This window comes from Nylanderia fulva, unplaced genomic scaffold (genome assembly GCF_048542155.1).
Source record: "Nylanderia fulva isolate GAGA-0341 unplaced genomic scaffold, ASM4854215v1 Scaffold22, whole genome shotgun sequence".
NCBI lineage: Eukaryota > Metazoa > Arthropoda > Insecta > Hymenoptera > Formicidae > Nylanderia > Nylanderia fulva.
The window spans coordinates 1,293,333-1,312,051 of NW_028190285.1; the positions used below are offsets into that span (position 1 = coordinate 1,293,333).

At 38.0% G+C, this 18,719-nt stretch overlaps 1 protein-coding gene across 22 annotated transcripts in view; it reads left to right on the plus strand.

The window, feature by feature from the left end:
• The window catches only part of LOC114932668 (uncharacterized), a 158,408-nt gene that overhangs the window by 94,471 nt on the left and 45,218 nt on the right, over positions 1-18,719 (plus strand). For 2 of the 22 annotated variants that reach the window (XM_085482835.1, XM_085482830.1), the window contains exon 2: positions 16,519-16,569. The exons of 9 other annotated variants lie outside the window; for them this stretch is intronic. In XM_085482835.1, the coding sequence (XP_085338961.1) occupies positions 16,519-16,569 (51 nt within the window). Of the gene's footprint in view, positions 1-6,302; positions 6,428-11,740; positions 12,601-13,803; positions 14,052-16,518; positions 16,570-18,719 lie in introns of those variants that run through there. 11 more of the 22 variants (XM_085482826.1, XM_085482827.1, XM_085482828.1 and 8 more) reach the window with 11 other exon arrangements.

Consider the following 18,719-nt stretch of genomic DNA (forward strand, 5'->3'; position numbering starts at 1 on the left):
AATTGATTCAAGTTTGTAATACAATTTGATTATCAGTTATTTGAATTCTAGTTACACATTTCCCTGATATCTTGACATGTATTTGTACTTTAACATTACTCTAAACTGGGCTACATGTTTACAATGGACAATCAATCACAGTAGAATAAGGATGTATTTTGCAATTTAAAAAAAAATTTTTATCCGAAGACTTGATTTATCATGATAAGAAAAATTTAAATATAAATCTAATATTCAATTCACTCGTTTATTATTAAAAAATGTTATTTTACGACGTACATTTTTTATCATTCAATTTTTTTTATTATTCGGAGAAGAACGAGAAAAATTCCAATTTCGTGGAAAACGAGTCCGAATAGAAAAACGTTCCTTCGTATTTTATTTTTGGGAATCGATGCGTAGCGAAAACAACTCTTTCTCAAGAACAAAAAGTTACCCCAGATGTAAGAATTGTAATCACAACCGAGAAAATACATCTCGATTCGTGAAAATTCATCTGAGAGATCCATCGCTATTTTCCCTCTGATTATTTCTCATTATTTCTCAAGATTAAAAATGTTTCCCACGTATGTAAAAAAAAAATATATCGGTATCTTCACTAGTTATTATTATTATGCCTATAATGGACACTCGCATTTTTCCAGAAATGCGAAAAAATATTCATAATTAACGATGGAAATTAATTTTATATTTAGCAATGTGAATGTTTTCTCGTTTTCGCAGTAGCTCGCAGTCATTATAATTGAATTCTTCCTCTGTTTCCTGCTAAATTTACGTCTATTACACTTGTCGACATTACCGGTAGTGAATCACCATTACAGTCCCGTTGATTATAAAGACGAGATAAAAATTCAGTTGAAAAAATTATCCAAGTAGAGAACGAAAGAGGAGAAAGAGAGAGGGAGATTCGTGATAATTATATAAAATAATTATATAAATACGTAAGAATGCCTTACAAAATTTAATTTAAAATTTTTTTGCTTTTTAGTAATATATAATATTATATTTTAAAATAAAAATTATAATATTTTAACATAATAAAAAAAGAATTCATCTAATAATAGTTTCTAAAATCGTCCGACCACGTCGGACAATGACACTACTTATTCTTTGGCATCGAGACACATACCGTACACTCTTGTGACTTGAAAACACTCGAACTTCCCCAAGATGGTTCACCGAAACCGGCCATAATAATAGAACAAAGAAAGCTGCGACATCGGTTATATCTCGATCGCGCGCGAAAACGCCCGAATAAAAATGTCTCTCGATACACTTGACATAAATCTCAAACGCGATAAAAGGGTCACGGTAACGAGCAATATCGAACCGATCGTTAATGCTGTACACGGAACGCGTCATTGAGTTTACGAGAAAGTATTTCGATGGAATTTTCATTCCACTTCCGGCGATTGAAACCTTACGGGCCGATATCCTGGAAATTTTTATCGAAAGCGAGGGAATATTACTTTTATTATCCTCCCTTTACAAGAATATTTTTAAAGAGAACTTATCTCTATTTGTTTTTGTATTTTTGTATGTGAAATTAAAAATTTTGTATTAAATTACTAAACACATTCTTATAATATATAATACTATCTCAAAAAGATTTTCTACGTTCTCCATTATGTGAAATACATATTGAGCAATATAATGAAATCTGTGTTTAATCGTATTTGTGAGTATCAGATAAATATAAATTTTACAGGCATCTTAATATGAAAAATTCTCTAACACGAATATCACACACACACACACACATTATTGGTAAGAATATATTACCGCTATCGCGGTTTTATGTGTGCTTGTTCCGCTCCAAGTTTTTGAATAATTTCTTCCTTATGTAATAATGTGCAATATGTATGAATATGTGTGCCGATGCCTCGCAGAGATCATCTCGTTGAGTTTGCCATATATCCTCGGCGAAGTTTGCTGAAACTTCTGTCAAAAGTTCTTATCCTCAGTTTTGATGAAGCGACCCTCTTTCGCCTACACGATTATATACACTCTCCGCGTATTTTTGCGTTAAAGATCAGCCAGTCCGAACTCGGAAGAGTGAACGGATTCGCTCAATTTTACCCGTTTCTAAGCACGCACGCGTGCGCCATAATTTCGGTAACTCGAGCATTAGCGGACGAGTGAACTGTCCATCCTCCAAATCGCCTTACTCCAGCGAAGAAGAATTTCCTCCTCATGGGAGAGCTCGTATATCGCGCTAAAGCATCTGACGCGAGGAATCGTTTATTATTTACGCAGTCGGGGAAAACGTTCGTCCTACTTCAGTATGACAGCAGCTGCAACTGCAATTGCGTAGCATTCAGGCAATTTCTATTTGGCACTTTCCCCCTCGGTTCTCTTCCATCGCTTTTTATCTCTGTTCTCTTCGCTTCGTGCCACGAGAGATGTCAATTATTCGACGGTATCCTTTCGAAAAATGAGTATGAAAATGTGCGAAAAAATATCGTCGTTATTTCTGTATCTGAGATTCAAGTTTTTCAAAGATCCCGAATATTAAATTCGTTGATTTATTCATTTCCTTTTATCTATAAGTCATTCGTGTTCGATTCTTGGACATTTTTGGATGTTAAATAATGGTAAAAAAATGATCGCGCATTCACTTTTGGAACTGAATACTATATGAGCTAGAGTCTTCTCGGGAAATCAGCTTGCACACAAGATTCCATCCATCGATCTACGTTCAAACTCTGAATCCCAGTAGAGATCAACCAGCCTCGACAAAAACTCTCGCCTCGAACTCTTGGGAATCTATATAATTCAAGTCCAGAGATCTACTATACTTTTCCGAAAGAGTCGTCGTGTCGAAAACAGTTGTTTTAAGATGACTTTTAATTATTAACTCACGACGAAAAAAAAAAAGAAAGAATCTGAAACGAATTACATAATTCGCACATAGTACGTACACACACAAAATGACATTAAGTACATGAGATATTAAATAGCTCAAATTTCGTTACATTATTTTCTTTCGTCTTTGAATGTCCAAGAATATAGGTCGACGAAATCGCGACTCAACTCGAATGAAATGCGAGCTGATACGTGCGTGGCTAATAGTCGAGAATCCGACATCGGTCGATTCGCACGACTGCAAGAGCAACAGTGCATGTCGCCCTTCGGTGACCGTGCGAAAGATCGGTGTGCGAGCAGTAGAAACGGAACACAAGGCTAGGGAACCTGCTCCTGCGGAAGCTCGATATGGCAGGGATTAGTGAACGAGGGCGCGGCGACGTGGACGGGCAGAGTGGATACAACGCCCCGTTCAATTGATTTCCATTTAGTGGAAGAATGTGATTTCGGCGAAGGCCAGTGGAATTTAAGTGAAATTGACGGGAAGAGAGGTGCGTGTTTTTCATTTCGCGTTTTTAACAGAGAAAAATATTAGTAACAATATGTATAATATTTTTGTGTTTCACCGAGAGATGTGAGAAAATTAAAGACTAAAACGCTGAGAGCGATATAAACCGAAATTTAATATGGATAGATTATAATATTGATATAATAATAATTTTATTAGACATCGTTGTCGTGTATTTTTATCGTTATGTAATGACGGTGGAATGAATATAATCGTCGAAAAAAAAGAAAGTTCGTAAGAGAGCAAAGTGGAATGAGAAACACGAAAGCACTTTAAGTGCTGGAAAGTGCTCCTTATTTTCCCATTCCGGGCTTTCTTCGTGGCGATAACGAAATTCGAGAGAAATCACATTCCTCTCCGGTAGACATTTTCCCGGCGTTGAAATTAATCCCCGATAATTAACTTACCTCAGTACTCGTCTCCGATTCGACGATCATATAGGACCTCGATAAGGACTTCAAACTTATGAGATTCGAAACTCGATGACTAATTCATCGGGTGACTGATGATCATATCTCGCGAAGCTCCTTTTCGGAGCTTCTTCTGTGGATGCGGAAAAACTTTCCCAATTAAATATTTTCAGCATCCAATAACACAAGGATTACCAGAAATTATTAATTAAACGAGGTCAATCTTTTCTTTGAGAACAAAAAAATTTTTTTTTCTATTTATTAAAATGCATTAATTATTAAAGGGCATATTTGTTTTTCTTTTATAATGTATAATTGCTACAAAAGATTATATTTTATTTTGGTTTACTCTCGGCTGATAGAATATAATGGTACATTTTATAAGAAAAAACTAGATTAAATTTATATTTATATATAAAAGAATAAAAAATAAAAATAAATTGTCATTTAAAAAGAGAGAATAGCTTGTACAAACGTACCACAATTCTGAGATAAGCATTGAAACAACAACTTATTGCGACGTCTTAATAAATTACGTCGCGAGAATATTACAGATGGTTTGGCATTTAACCGAGAAATATTCCCGTTGCAAAATGACGAAATATTTTAACCTCGAACATTTCCAAGTTTACCCAAGCGTTTGATATAAAACTAATTGCCCCGGGCGCAAATCGTCATCGTGTTATATCCGGTAGGGATGTAATTTTCCGGGTTGAGACAGAAAGATCGAGAGTAAAGTCGTGTAGCCGGAGCCACCCTGGGGATTCCTCCGAGATGAGCAGCAGAACGGGAGAAGAGACGGCGATGTTTCTTGCGCGAAAACGTCGGCTTCATGCGGCGCAAGGGATTCCGATTAGTCTGGTTTCACGAATTGGCCATCTTCCCACGTTATCAGACGCGCACGGAATTTCGGGGAGACACGTACGCAGAACCGCGTCACGTCGCCCACGTCAGCAATGTCGATGAATTCGGAGGGTTGATGTTCGGAAACGCATCGCTCGCGTGTGAACACGATATAGAGAATAGATATTTGGAAAAAAAAAAAAAAACACAATTCCGAAATTCGAAAAGTGGGACAACGCCCTAAAGGCATTATATTGATTTTCCGCCAATATTGCGTACACGGAAATTAAAAAAAAAAAAAATTGTTTTTTAATCACTCTTGGAGATTTTGGCATAACGCTTTGCTTTAGATGACTTTTACGTTCATTTGTTGCTCTGAAACTTTGTGTATAATTTTTATGCGACCCGTTATTTTTCCTCTTATTGAATTGATGTTTTATAGCTATCGTAAAATAAAAGGCGGCTTGTAAGCTTTTATTTTTACGAGGTTATATTCGCGTCTCCTTTAAGTATTGTAAAAGGGAGAATAACGATTTAAGGGCGGATTTTATCGCGACGAGTTCACCGCGATAGAGAAATAACGTGATTTTACCGTCGGACAATTTCCCGAAAAAGAGAACGTTTCTGTAAATCCGCTTCGTGATATTTGCTATAATACGTCAGGGAAATCGTAGAGAAGCTCCCGAGCACGTTGCTACGGCGTCTCGCGTTCAAGGTTATCGATCTTCAAGGGCCACGTCGTGGACCGTAAGAATGGCAGAACGTCCACGGGAACTGTCAGCCCTTTTCTATCCTAAATCTCCACTTTGAGATCCCTCGAGAATTAACCCTCGCGAATTCCCGCGTTTTGTCTTATGTCAGTTTTCTACCTTGAAATGATTTCCAACTCGTCTAAAGGACCAAACATCTAAGACTCGACGCAAAAAACTCTGATATCGAATTAAACTTAATACACGATAAAAGTGTTGAGGCCCAAAATATCAATTCGAAGCTGTCGAACGATCGAGGTCACCTAATTCTCCGCCGAATCGCGATGATCGTCGACGCGATACAAAACGCTGGCTCACGCGAAAGCGCTCGCGCTGACGGGGCGAAAACTCGAAGCGAAAATAATAAATCAACCTCACGGTCCGAAGAGAACCCGGACGAGGGGAATGATGATGACCAAAGGATAAATGAAGGCAGAGGTCGAAGATCACCATGGAATTAAGCGGCACGGCCGAATCGGAGGTGACGAGAACGCGCGCCGCAATACAGATGGTTGACCATTTCGGGAGAGGGTTGCAGGTGGTGGCGGTGGCTGATCGATGCAACAGCAGCGCCACCATCACCACCAGCAAATGCCTTCCTCTCCCCCGTTCTTCCCGCCTTATCTCGCGATCACCCTTCCGGCTCTCCCGTCCATCTTCTCTCCCTCCAAGTCCTCTCTCTTGGTCTACTATACTACGTACGCACGCACCGACCGTATACGTGATCCTCCCTCTTATTTCATCCCTTCCTTCGCCTTTCCTATCCTCCGCATTCTCCCCGACGACTTTCTTTCCGGCGATGTACTACGCACGTACTAACCGAGCAACATACATCGGACCTCGGAGGGTAGTTCGACCCTCTTCCGCGCACGCCACCCTCTCCAGACGGGGGTCGTTCCGGCGTAAGCACCTCTCTCGCAGGCTCAGTTCTCGCCTGGAGACCGTCCGGTGCGCAGGTGATCAATCCATCTCTCGCACACCCGGGTTCGCTTGTCGCGATGGCGTGTCGGTTCACCACGCGGTGGACGCAACATTCACGCGTCCGGATCAAGGTGTCTCTCCTTCTGTTCCCTTCTGTTTCGCTCTCGTTACAGTCCGCTGCGACTGGCTCGTTTTAATGCGGATTAAAGCTTCTCGTTGCATCGAGCGATAACTTGCGTTGTTTCGAATATGTCTGAGAACTTTTCACCAAGTCCAAGATTAAATGTGATCCAAACGGTGCGATTTGTATTTTGGAGATTGTTCTATATTTGGTTAGATCGTTATATTGTGAATCTGACGAAGCTCTATAAAAGTATGTGCTTATTCAGTATAGGTTAATTGTTTTATTTGTGAAAGATATAATATGCACTAATCTCTTCATGTTGAAAATGTATTATTTATTTTATGAATATAATATATTTTCCACAGTAACTTTGATTAAATTACCAACTCAATTTTGAATTTTTTTGCTCTTTTACCGTGAGATTCTCTGAAAATTTCATTTTATTAATGGAAACAAGTACTAGAATGTTTCAGCAAAACAAGATATAATTTACAGAATTATAGTCACGTGGCTGTTGTACATATCTTTCTCTCTCTCTTTTAATTTTACATGTTAAATTTTTTTATAAAATATCAAAAAGAGTTTTATAAAGTTTACTTTTCAATCAAAATAAACGAAAATACAATTCATATCGCTAATTTTTTCGCAGTTATTTTATTCATCAAAGAAACGATAGTAGAAATTTTTTAAAGTTGCATTTTGCATGTTTTTGCACTCTTTATGAAAACATCTTTTTTCTTATTGGATGAACGTATGTCAGAATCTAGTTATATTAAATTGTTGTAGGAAGATAAAATAATTTACTCAGCTAAAAAATCCCATTTGAAGAGATTACGTCACGTTGTTACTATGATCGAAATTACCTAGATACAATTTCAATCACACACACATACAACACCAACCTAATCTTAATCGAGGATTTAAGCAGGATTAGGCAGGATTTAGATGATTCCGACAGCTGATTGGTTAATTTCGCAATTAATCCGATCGAACTTTGACCTTTCTCTCAACCTCCTGCGATCAACACGTCGATATCTTGTCACGTATCATTTGTTAAACAGATATAAATCACGCGCGAATGTATGCACATCATTTAATACAGTTATTACAAAACTTATCCTAGGTAACATTTTTTTCTTTTCTTAGTTTAATTTGTTAAATTTTCAACCTGAAATATCTTAATATCTTAGTTTAAAAAAATGGTCATTCACCAGCGAAATATTGCAATAGCACGAAGAGGACGCAAGGTTACATCCTTTATCGGCGTCGTAGCGTCGTCCTTTCCGGGCAACTTTTTGTTTCCACCCTCGCAGAGTCTCTTTTTCTCTCTCTCTTCGTGGCTGACGATCGAACGTGTTTTGGCAGGCACAATTTTCCGGAAAGCAACCGGATACCCGGGGCGTTCCAAATAGAATTCGCAATCAAAGTTTCGAGTTAAGCCATTAAAATCGATTTCTGCCGACTTTCGTGCGCTAATCCGACTGAGAATTTATTTAAAATTAAAGTGACGATTGGGATGTCAAGGATTGTAAAACGAAGAAATAACTTCCGCGATAAAATTTGTTACAGAGTAACATCTTGATGAAAAATTAGCTTTTAATTCATACCACTGATTTGGAAATTCTGGAAGGGCTTGTAGAATAATTAGAATTTAATGCATCTCAAGAAATATATATATTCATCTCTTATATTAAATTGCGATATCTTACAGCTTTGATGCCGGATTAAGACATGTAGTCAATATCTATATAAATATATTACTTATGCCAAAGTAGCACACAATATATTAATAAAAAATATGTTTTAATAAAAGTGTTCAATCTTTTTTGTCTAATTGGATCTCTCCGATACATATCTAATAATAGAGCGCGTGAATGTAATTATTAAAATCTTTTCACATCCATTATAATGATTCGCAATTTAATGTAAAAGCCATATCCGATCGTCTACGGAATAAAATTAATTCCGCTGCCTTTGTTTCATTATTCAATTCGGCTTATGCCCGTCCTCGCCTCGGGCGATGGTAATTAACATAATGAATTTCGGTCGTATCGCATATGCCTCCCCATTTATCCTTCACATACGTTCAGAGTCCTAAGCACGAGTATTAAGCGATTCTCACGAAGTTCGCCAAATAATAGGTTTGACGTCGAAATTAGAGCTGCTCTCTCGTAGCTGCTGTGTTTGCGGTAACAGCTTTTGTCAGAGTTTATCTTTGCCGTCCATTTGTTTTCCGTCGAATGTACGTTGTTCTCGCGTATAAATACCTTTCGCTTTCGTCCTTCCTCTAATTGTCCGTTTTATTCTGGAAATGCGTCTTTCCTAAACGTGCCTCGAGCAATTTTTATTTTATTCGTCCAGCTATTATTGTTCGCACATCGCGTAAATAACTTATCTAGACAGCACCGTCGCTTTTCTGTCATATTTATAGACAGTCATTCTCTCACCGACATAAATAAAAAAAATGAAAGGTACACGTTACGAATGCTCGTCGCGATGCATATGTGTGTGTGTGTGTGTGTGTGTGTGTGAAAATGAGACTGTCTTTCCAGATGCCGAGAGAATGACGCGTTATTGTGCCCACGCACGTCTGACTCTGACAGAAGCTCGATGGTGCGTTCGTTTGTCGATCGGCAAGGCCGGTTGGCGATTGCTTTCACGCGTAAACGTGAATCACTTTAGCCAGCAAACACAGTTGCTCGTCGCAACGAAGTCGGCTTCCGGTTTTCTCGCGCCGTAGCCCTACGAGAGATCACAGGTGTCGAGAGAAAATATTTAATATTTCTGTTAAGCTTTACGACAATCTCGCGAAGCTCGTTCGGAGATTCTCTCTCTCTCTCTTTCTTCCTTCTAACTGAATTTAATATCGAAGGTCTAGATGAAAAATCAAAATCATTGAAATTTTCAGAGAACAAATTTCTGCAGAATTAAATTACTCGAATGCAAAGCATAAGCATTAATTAATTTGATAAATATTCTTTTTGCGATAATATTATTTTTTTTTTTTTTTTTGAATTTGTTTCATTGAAATTTTCCGAGAAAAAATTTCTGCAGAATCGAATTGCTCGAATGCAAAGCATAAGCATTAATTAATTTGATAAATATTCTTTTTACGATAATATTCTGTTTCTTTCTGAATTTGTTTTCCGAAGACAAACATGATAAACAATGAGGAGAATGCTTGCTTCATTAATATTGAGGAAAGTAATAGAATTCTCTTCAACGCGATTGGAAACTCATCGTATTGGGGCAGTCTCATCCATCTTGTTTCTTCCGAATTGGCAACAATACATTTGACGGAATTATGTGCATGCTAAGTGCGCATGCCGAAAGGGTTTTTGTACGTGGAACGATAAATCATAAAGTCCTTCGAACGAGTACATAGATACTATTTTCCCTCCGCGTTTTCGCAAAACTTCCTAATTCGCTCCCTCATGAGTACGTCCTGAAAATTTCTGCTTATCGCACGTTAATGCATAACGCGAGAGAGCTATCGCGAGAATATCGGTCATCCTCGTTTATCCGCGTTAAACTAGGTTGATAACGCGAGGGAAAACAGATGATTTTGCATTTATCATGATTCTCTCTCATTAACGCGCGCATTGACATTTCGAATAATCGAGCGATTGTGTGCTAGCCAGGTAGATAAACGCACGATTCTACAGCGCGCGATTAATGTTCGAGCACGTACAGTTTAATAATCGAATATACAATCTTTACGGTCAATTGAATCAAATATTAATATAAAACTGTATATTCGTTACGGTATCATTTCAACGAGCCTATTCACGTGAACTGATTATTTTCTTTCGTTCATTACGTAATCAATGTACACAAACATAATCTTGTAAGCGTAGAAATGTAGAAAGTTTTAAAAATATCTTGCTATTGAATATACTTAAAGTTTTTTCTAAAATTTTATCGATAACTCATTGATCGAGAGTTATCAATACATACACTTGAAGTAACAAATATACAACATATATGTTAACAGTTATAATTTATTATCCTAAAATTTATATACATACATATCTAAATAAGTCGTTGTTTTATGTTGAGTGCAGCATTAGTCTAATGATTTGGTCTCGCATTATCAGCCATTATCGATAAAGTTTTTTCTAAAATTTTATCGATAACTCATTGATCGAGAGTTATCAATACATACACTTGAAGTAACAAATATACAACATATATGTTAACAGTTATAATTTATTATCTTAAAATTTATATACATACATATCTAAATAAGTCGTCGTTTTATGTTGAGTGCAGCATTAGTCTAATGATTTGGTCTCGCATTATCAGCCATTATTATTCGATCGTACATTGTTAATGTGCTTTCATGAATAATCAATTTAACGAGAACACACGGACGCGGAGTCGTTAAACCCTCTTTGATGATTTTCAATACGCGACATAAATCATATAACGGGTCCGACGTATATTCGTACCCGCGTTTGCGGTGGAAATACCACGAATGCCCACGCGGTGAACTAAATTAACAGCATGCGGCGTAATTTTAGCGTAATGCAAATCGATAGCGCCGCGGTACCTCCTTCCTCGTACGCTCGGGGAACGTCACGAAATCCCGCTTTATACAGGTTCTCTACGCGACATTTCACGTTTGCCGGGACTATCGCGGCCGAGGTTGTAAATTTTGCAAACGGCTGGCGACCGGCCAGACATTTTATTATGGTTCGTGCCGTACACCCCACGCTAACTAACACCGCTATGGTCTATATCGGGGATGCATTCGTCTCTCATCTGTCCACAACCGACGTCCTTATTCTTGTTGTGGTGTCCGCGAGATTTCTCGATCGCCGCTTATGTTAGAATCATGTGTTACAATGACTCCGAAAGAATTCAGGATTAGCTTTTCTTTCTTATGTCACGTGAACTGATAAATGAGTATAAAAACGTGATAAATTGTAGTAGAAGAACGTGGGAAATATGTTGCGCGTCATACGATATACTCGTGTAGGTTGTACAAATTTCGAAAATATGTTGTCTCTCGCATGAAAGAAATACAAAATGTGAAGTTTATCTATCGTGTTATATCAGAGTGATTTAACGCGTTGTATAAGACCTGTCATAATCTTTTTGCCGCGTTGTACGAATCTTTATATAGCAGTATATGCGCTATATAGAGGTTTACTGTACTTATAAAAATGCATAGCAGTATAGTGGGTAGAAACATGATGGGAAACTTGAAATATTCAGATGCAATTTTGATTTATCGGAGAAACCGAGAAAAACTTGAAGGTTTTTTTTTCGAATAATGATTTTTATGGAAATTCAGAATTAACTTTCATGCCCTTCTCTTTTGCAGACTTTATCATATAAAAATTGATGAAATCATAAAATTATAATAAAGTATTTAAGCGAGCAATATATAATAAGAATCTGATAGGAAACTTGAGATAAAACCAAATGTAATTTCGATTGATCAAAAAATAAATCGTGCCATACTCGAAGATTTCAAACATCTTCCTTGTCTCCTCTTATAATCTGTTTTCTTCTTCTAATATATCAATAGTAAAACGATAACTGATACACGAGCCAGTCTCAGGTGAACTGATACTGTGAACATCCTGTAATCTTATCGATCACCTCTCAGATGCTAGCCTAAACCGCGAGTTCTTCGATTTCCCGATATTCGTGCCGGCGCGATGTAGTGTCACAATTGTCGCGGTGAAGTCTAAGAAAGAAGAAACGAAGGAAATCAGCGAAGAGACGACGATGAACGGCGAACGAGACTCGTAACTGTTTCGCGGACCCCGAGAAGAGAAAACCACGAAGAGCAGCCGGAAGAAAGGAGAAACGGGCCGGTCCGGTGGGCCCCGGCCATGGGGGAGACAGAATGTTCTCCGAGCTGTGCAGGGAGACCCTGCGGAAGGCAGCAGTGTGCTACAGTTCTGCTCGTGCAGGAAGTCCATCACCATCGCCACCAACGTCTCCGCCGCCATCACCCGCCAAGGAGGCAAAGACTGCTGCCAACGCTGACCTGGCAAATGTCCGTGATGCCAGCCACGAGGGAGTCGGAGACCATCATCATCCAGGGACCACCATCATCGGAAGACGAGCCCCGTCAACCGGAAATGCCGCCACCGAGTCTAAAGAGCCAACCGCAGAAAGATCGCCCGAGCGCTCGAACGACTTCAGGGAGTACGTTTACGTCCGGTGCGAGTCCACTGACATTGGTTCATTACTCTCGATATTCTTTAGAGACCGGTCGAGCACCGCGACCATCGATCCTTTCGCCAATTTGAGAACTCGCGTGGTGCGAAATTGGTTTGACGTGTAAAAAGGAGTCACGGTTCTTGTCACGGAGAAAATAGCTCTTCGGAATAGACAGTTGATTTATTGATTCGCGTGTGACTAATCTATTTTTCTAAATTTATATAAGTCAGATATAAATTCTGCCGTTTGTGAGTTTTTATTAAATTAAGACGGGATGAAGTTTTTTGATTGCAAAAAATTGTAAGCTATCATTTTTGTAATTAAATTTATGACGTAAATATTTCTTATAGCTACTCTTTACAATTGCAAAATTATTACATGGTTATTACATTTTCATTCTGAATAGCAATGAAAATCCTTCTTATAGTATCAGTCGACCATTTTCCGATTAATTAATGAAAAAGCTGACAGGCAGAAAATTACGTGGGGTTGTTATTTTCGCGAAACAATAGTGTCGAATGACATTTTCGTGTCGCGGTGGTCGATGCTCTGTCCAATGGATCTATCGATACGTTATCCTGACTTTGACGTTGTCGTTTGAGGAAATTAATCGATTACACGCGTCATTCCGAGTGAAATCCCAACGTGCAGTTCAGTTTACCGCCCATTCCCGTTTCATCGGGTACTCGAGATTAGCCTAAACGCGTCCATCGACGTGTAAAATCAACAACGCGAACGTAATATCACGATTTCAAATAGAATTCGATCCAGCTCGATCAGAAACGTTTCGAGGTACAAATACGTAACGTGATTCGATAAGCGATAAATATTTAATCATGGAAATGGTTTATCGGAGAATTCGCGTTAAAATCGCGCTGTTTCAATCGTTTGCATCCAATCTCGATGATTATCGCCGCCGACAGTCAACAATTTACTTTTCACATTTATTTCGACGCGCGCAAAACAACTAATTAGTATATTAATTAAAACTTACTCGCATGCGAGACGGACAAATTAATGCAAAACGAAAAACACCAGTGTACGATATATCGCGACACGTGTCGGTTTTCGAATTATCGATACATCGATAGAATCACCTTGAAAATCACGTCTCGCGAAATCCGTCGCGAGGAAGGGAAACGAGTAAAGATTTGTTTGTGCGGCAAACACGAGGAGGACGTAAAATCGTAAACGTACTCCTAGAAAGCGACCGGCGATGCCCACCGACTTCAGCAAACGATTGCCCGGACTCGAAGCGAGAGATGGACGACGAGGCCGCACGTGCGGCGCCGCCGAGCCCAGGGAGTCTCGATCGGTGTCTCCCGAGAAGAGAGCCCGGTATCAACACGAGAACAGCCGAAGAGGAGGAAGCGCCGGTAGTGAGTGCGGCCGACGGTCTCCAGGGTCGTCGCCCGAACCCGAGGACAACTCCTCAACTTCTGGCGACGAAGGTACCCTCTTAGTCCACGCATGCACGCGCGCAAGTGCCCCGGTTTTGTTTGCGCTGAAATTTTCACAACCGGACCTACTTGTCCCTCGGGATCCGAGGACGCTCGCGCGTTTGAGCGTTTAATGGTCCGGGTTGCTAGGAGCACAGGGGGATAACTCTGGCTTTTTCTAATGATAAGAATAAACACATACGTTTAAAAATGATCATAATTTTTGCAAGAGGTTTTCATGATCTTTAAATGAGAAATAATTATCCGTGTAATAAGTTGTGTTACTTATCATTAAAATTAAATTAAAGTTAGACTAAGTTTTTTATGATTTCAACCAAATATTCTCAACAACTATTGAAATAAGACTCTTATATTTGGATGTTATTAAAGACGGTCAGAACGTAAAGCTATTTTTATTTTTATTTTCATTCGAGATGTTTCTACGAAGGGTTAAAAAATTCAGGACAAACAAACTCTTCTAAAAACCAGGGCTTATTCCTAGCAAACGAGAGATTGAGATTAGATAGATATGAAGAAAGAGAGAGAGAGAGAGAGAGAGATTCTTTGCTATCGTATCAAAACATTCGATCATAATCCCCTGCGAGTACTCGGCGGAATAGAAGAAGTTCGATGGAATTTTCGCATTGGAAAAGCACTCTTGGGTTTCGCAGTTGTTGATCATCACTCTTTGAGGAATCGAGTTCACAAAGTTGCTGGGAATACCTCGATGACGGAGGTCGACTGGGAAATCCTAGATAGCTCGGTCGAAAGCGGAGACAGTCCCGTGGTCGCGTGGCGCAGAGAAAGCTAATAGCCACGTTTGGTCCACTCGCATGCTGTCGTTTTATTTACACATTTACCACAACATAAATGTCATTTTTCTAAAAAAAATTTTAAAAAAATGGAATACGAACAATTGATTTCTTTACCTATTGAATTTATCAAAAAATTAAAAGTGATTATAAACGATCTTTCTATCTTAGGAAAGCAATTTCTATATTGATTTTCTCCGATTTATCACATATTGATAAATTAGATAGGAATTTAGGTATGCTTACTAATTTTATCTTGAAATATTTAAAAGTCACAGCAAAAAAACCCGATCGCGTATAGGCTGTATGATTTGTGCGGTTTCACCTCTCTTTTAAAAATTCGGCAATAGATCGAGAAATATTTTCGTGCTGAATCTGCATATACGTTTTTATCTCGAGCATTGCAGAAAAAGCAAAACTTGAGAGAGAAGAGAGGTTCTGGGAACATTTTCGATGATGATACCATCTCCGCGTTTCCTTGCGAATCTTTATGCGCGATGCACTCGACTTGTTTGCCTCTTTTGTAACGCTTCCACGCTTCACAAAAAATGGAAATTCAAGTTCAAATAACTGAGAAGAATAGAACCGCGTTGCTTTATTTCTAGATAAATAATCGATGATCGATATTGTTTCTTTCTTCAAACACTTTCCTATTTAGTTGTTTTTCTCCTTGAATCATCTTTGTAGTTGACACAAATATTCTTTCCTTTGAGATATTTTTATATCCTTATTTACTCTTGTGAAATGTACAAGTCTCAATATTTCTCCCATATCAATTTTTAACAACGGGTTTTTGTTAAAATTAAAATCAATTTTTTTCTATAAACTATATCTTAAATATATCTTAAGTAGATTTTTCAATTAAAATATTGAATTGTTCTGTAATATAAAAAAGATATCTCAAAAATGTAATAAAAGCGTCAAATTTTTCGTGCCATAATTTTGACGTCTCAATTATCTTTATCATATCACGATATATGTAAAAACGATTCTACGTGCCACGTATTTAAACCACATTTTGCATATGAATGTATTTAGATCCAATTTTGCATACAATGTATTAATGCGTGAATTTCGATCCTGGCCGATCGTTCTCGTTCTCTCAAGATCGCATCGTGGAGAGACAATATATTGATATTCTCAGCGACGTTCGAATCGCTGAGCAACTCGATGTGGCATCTTTTCTGGCGCGATCGAGATTTCTTTCTCGAGACTTCGCGGCTACATCGATTGCACTCGAGGCCTAAAAGTGCCGAAGCCATCTCGCAATGTGCCAATCCGCAGTGTTCGAGAATAGCCGTCGGGTTTGCTTGCGGCATCAAATTTTCTTTCCACTTGTCGCGATCCCTGTCATTATCTTCAAGAAATATGCATTTTGTGTCTTTTAGTACACAAGTTATAATCTTTATAAATTTGCTGATTATCTTCTCAAATTTTTCACAATTTAAACTTTCATGTTTTAATGTTAAATCTGTTAGTATAATGCAAGCGCGCATTAAATTAATAAGATAAAATTATTGTTCATGAGAAGAGAAGCAATAAAGTCACACGAAAAAAGCTTTTTAAAACAGAGATAATTTAATTAAATAAATTATCTCTGAATTATGTAAGACTATTTATTAATTCAAACAGAATTTCTAATGTTATATTTTCTATCTTTTTTTCAGGTGAGTTTTCGAAGTTGATAGACGCGTCTTATAATTTTCCTCTGGTGTCAGGTATTTATAACTTATTTCCATATATAATCGAATTTCATTTACAACTCGACATCTAATATTTCCGGAGAAAAGAGGAAACGCAATTCTCTCCGAAAGGATATCTAATTGCAACTTTAATCTTTGAGAAAGAAATTTCTTTCTAACCACCATCACGAAAATCATATTCATTGATTTCCGGCTTTTACCTCGGCCCTTCTTATCGTATGGTACTGTTTCAGTAAGAAGCACGCGACTCGTAAACTAAGCAAACGCGCACTGTTTGCTGCTATTGTTTTAGTTATAAGGCGCAATTAATTTAAAGAACTTAATTCGAATGAGGGCGCCGTTTGATTTAACTTCGATCGGTTGTTTTTCACATCGCGGGCGATTTTTTTTATAGCGTCACTTTGCCGAACACAAAAGGTTGCTTGTTGTTCAGAAAACGTACTTTTAAACTATCTCGCGAAGTTGAAACGTTTCTTCGTGTTCCTTTCGGCAGAGAAAAACATAGTATCGATAACTTCAACCAACAGTGCCATTCTTCCGAGACGAGCGTCGTTCTAATTGCGAAAGTCCAGAGGCTATCGATCAAACTCACTCACTGCATAATATTGCAGCTTGCATTTTCTCATAAACGTCGACATCGCGTTGAAGTTTGGTAGCGATTCGCTTTCCGCTCATTAATTTAATTATGACATTCACTGACGCAGGCAACTATGAATAAATTATAGCAATAATTACTATTCAAAATTTGCATGACTTGATATATATTCTAAGATGTGTGATAAGAACTATCAATTATATAATTATTCATATTTTTACACTTTATGATCTTTTTATAAATTATAAATTAATTTTTTTTCTTCGCGTTTAAATAATGTTTTTATTTCAGAGAAAGGTTTAAAAAATTGTATAAATCAATTATAGACTTTTGAATTTACTACGAGGAATACTATGATATATTTATTATAGTTTAACACGATTATTGTGTGCAAGTTTGACATAGAGTATGACTATAAATTTGACTTATCAGTTCCGTTTAATCACTATTCCCAGATTAACAAGAGATATATATTTATATGCACAAAGTTGGTTTCAGATATATTAGACACTCTCCTTCTCTCCTATATATTTACATATATATATATTTCTTACACATCGATTCTGAATATACTCAAAGATATTAGTTGCAAAGAAGATATATATGTATATTACTAATAGCTTCCTTCGCTAATGTCGGTACGAGACTATGTAGAACGCGCAAAGCGCATTTAGAGATCGAGAATCCCTCGAGTTTTCAACAAAACTCGAACTTTCGGCATGCCTCGTCGCATATTTGCTAAGCTGCACTTATTTACATTCGTTTCGTAGGAAAAATAAATTTACGTAACTTCTTCTTTTCACGGCGAAGAAAGAGGTCGGGCATTTCATTTCATGCGACGAGAGAATTTACTGAACTCAACACACCGTTAAGTCAACAAAACACCAGTCTACGTAAATCAGCAAATGCTGATCTCACTAGAGACGTTGTTCGTATTTTTTTTATTTATTCCTTTTCGACTGACAATGAGGGTCGCAATCGTTATTTAATACTCCGATTGTCAAAAACAAATTTTTCTTTCGATCAATTTTATTTCGAGGATATAAACGTACGGGAGAGACAAAGATTTTAATTAATAGCGACATCGCGGTACGATGTCGAGACTTGAACGCGAATTAGCTTCAAATTTCATCAAGTTTACGAATCTCGTTTATGGTTAAGTTTTCGTTGCTGTCGTGCGTCGGAACATAATGTCGGCCGAGGGAGTAACTTAAGTACCATCTTCAGCCCTGTTGTCATTTTAATTAAATCCGACGGGAAATATCAAAGAATCCCTCTTGTCAGTCGAGAAAGTTTACAAAGGTGATAGTTCGTGTCATTCGTTTCGGGCGTCGATACATGTTGCCCGAATTATTTCGCCGGAATAACTAGACTTACGTCAACGAGCGAGAGAGAGTTCTTGTGAACTCAACGGCATGCGGGATGCAAACACTCAGCGGGCAAATATCAAAGTTTCTTCTCCGAAAAGTTATCGATTCCGCCCGTCGTTTCGTTCCCAGGTTCTCTGTTAGTGCACTTTCACATACTTATCTCGCAAAAGTCTTCCGCTAGGATCGCGTGATGAACCAAG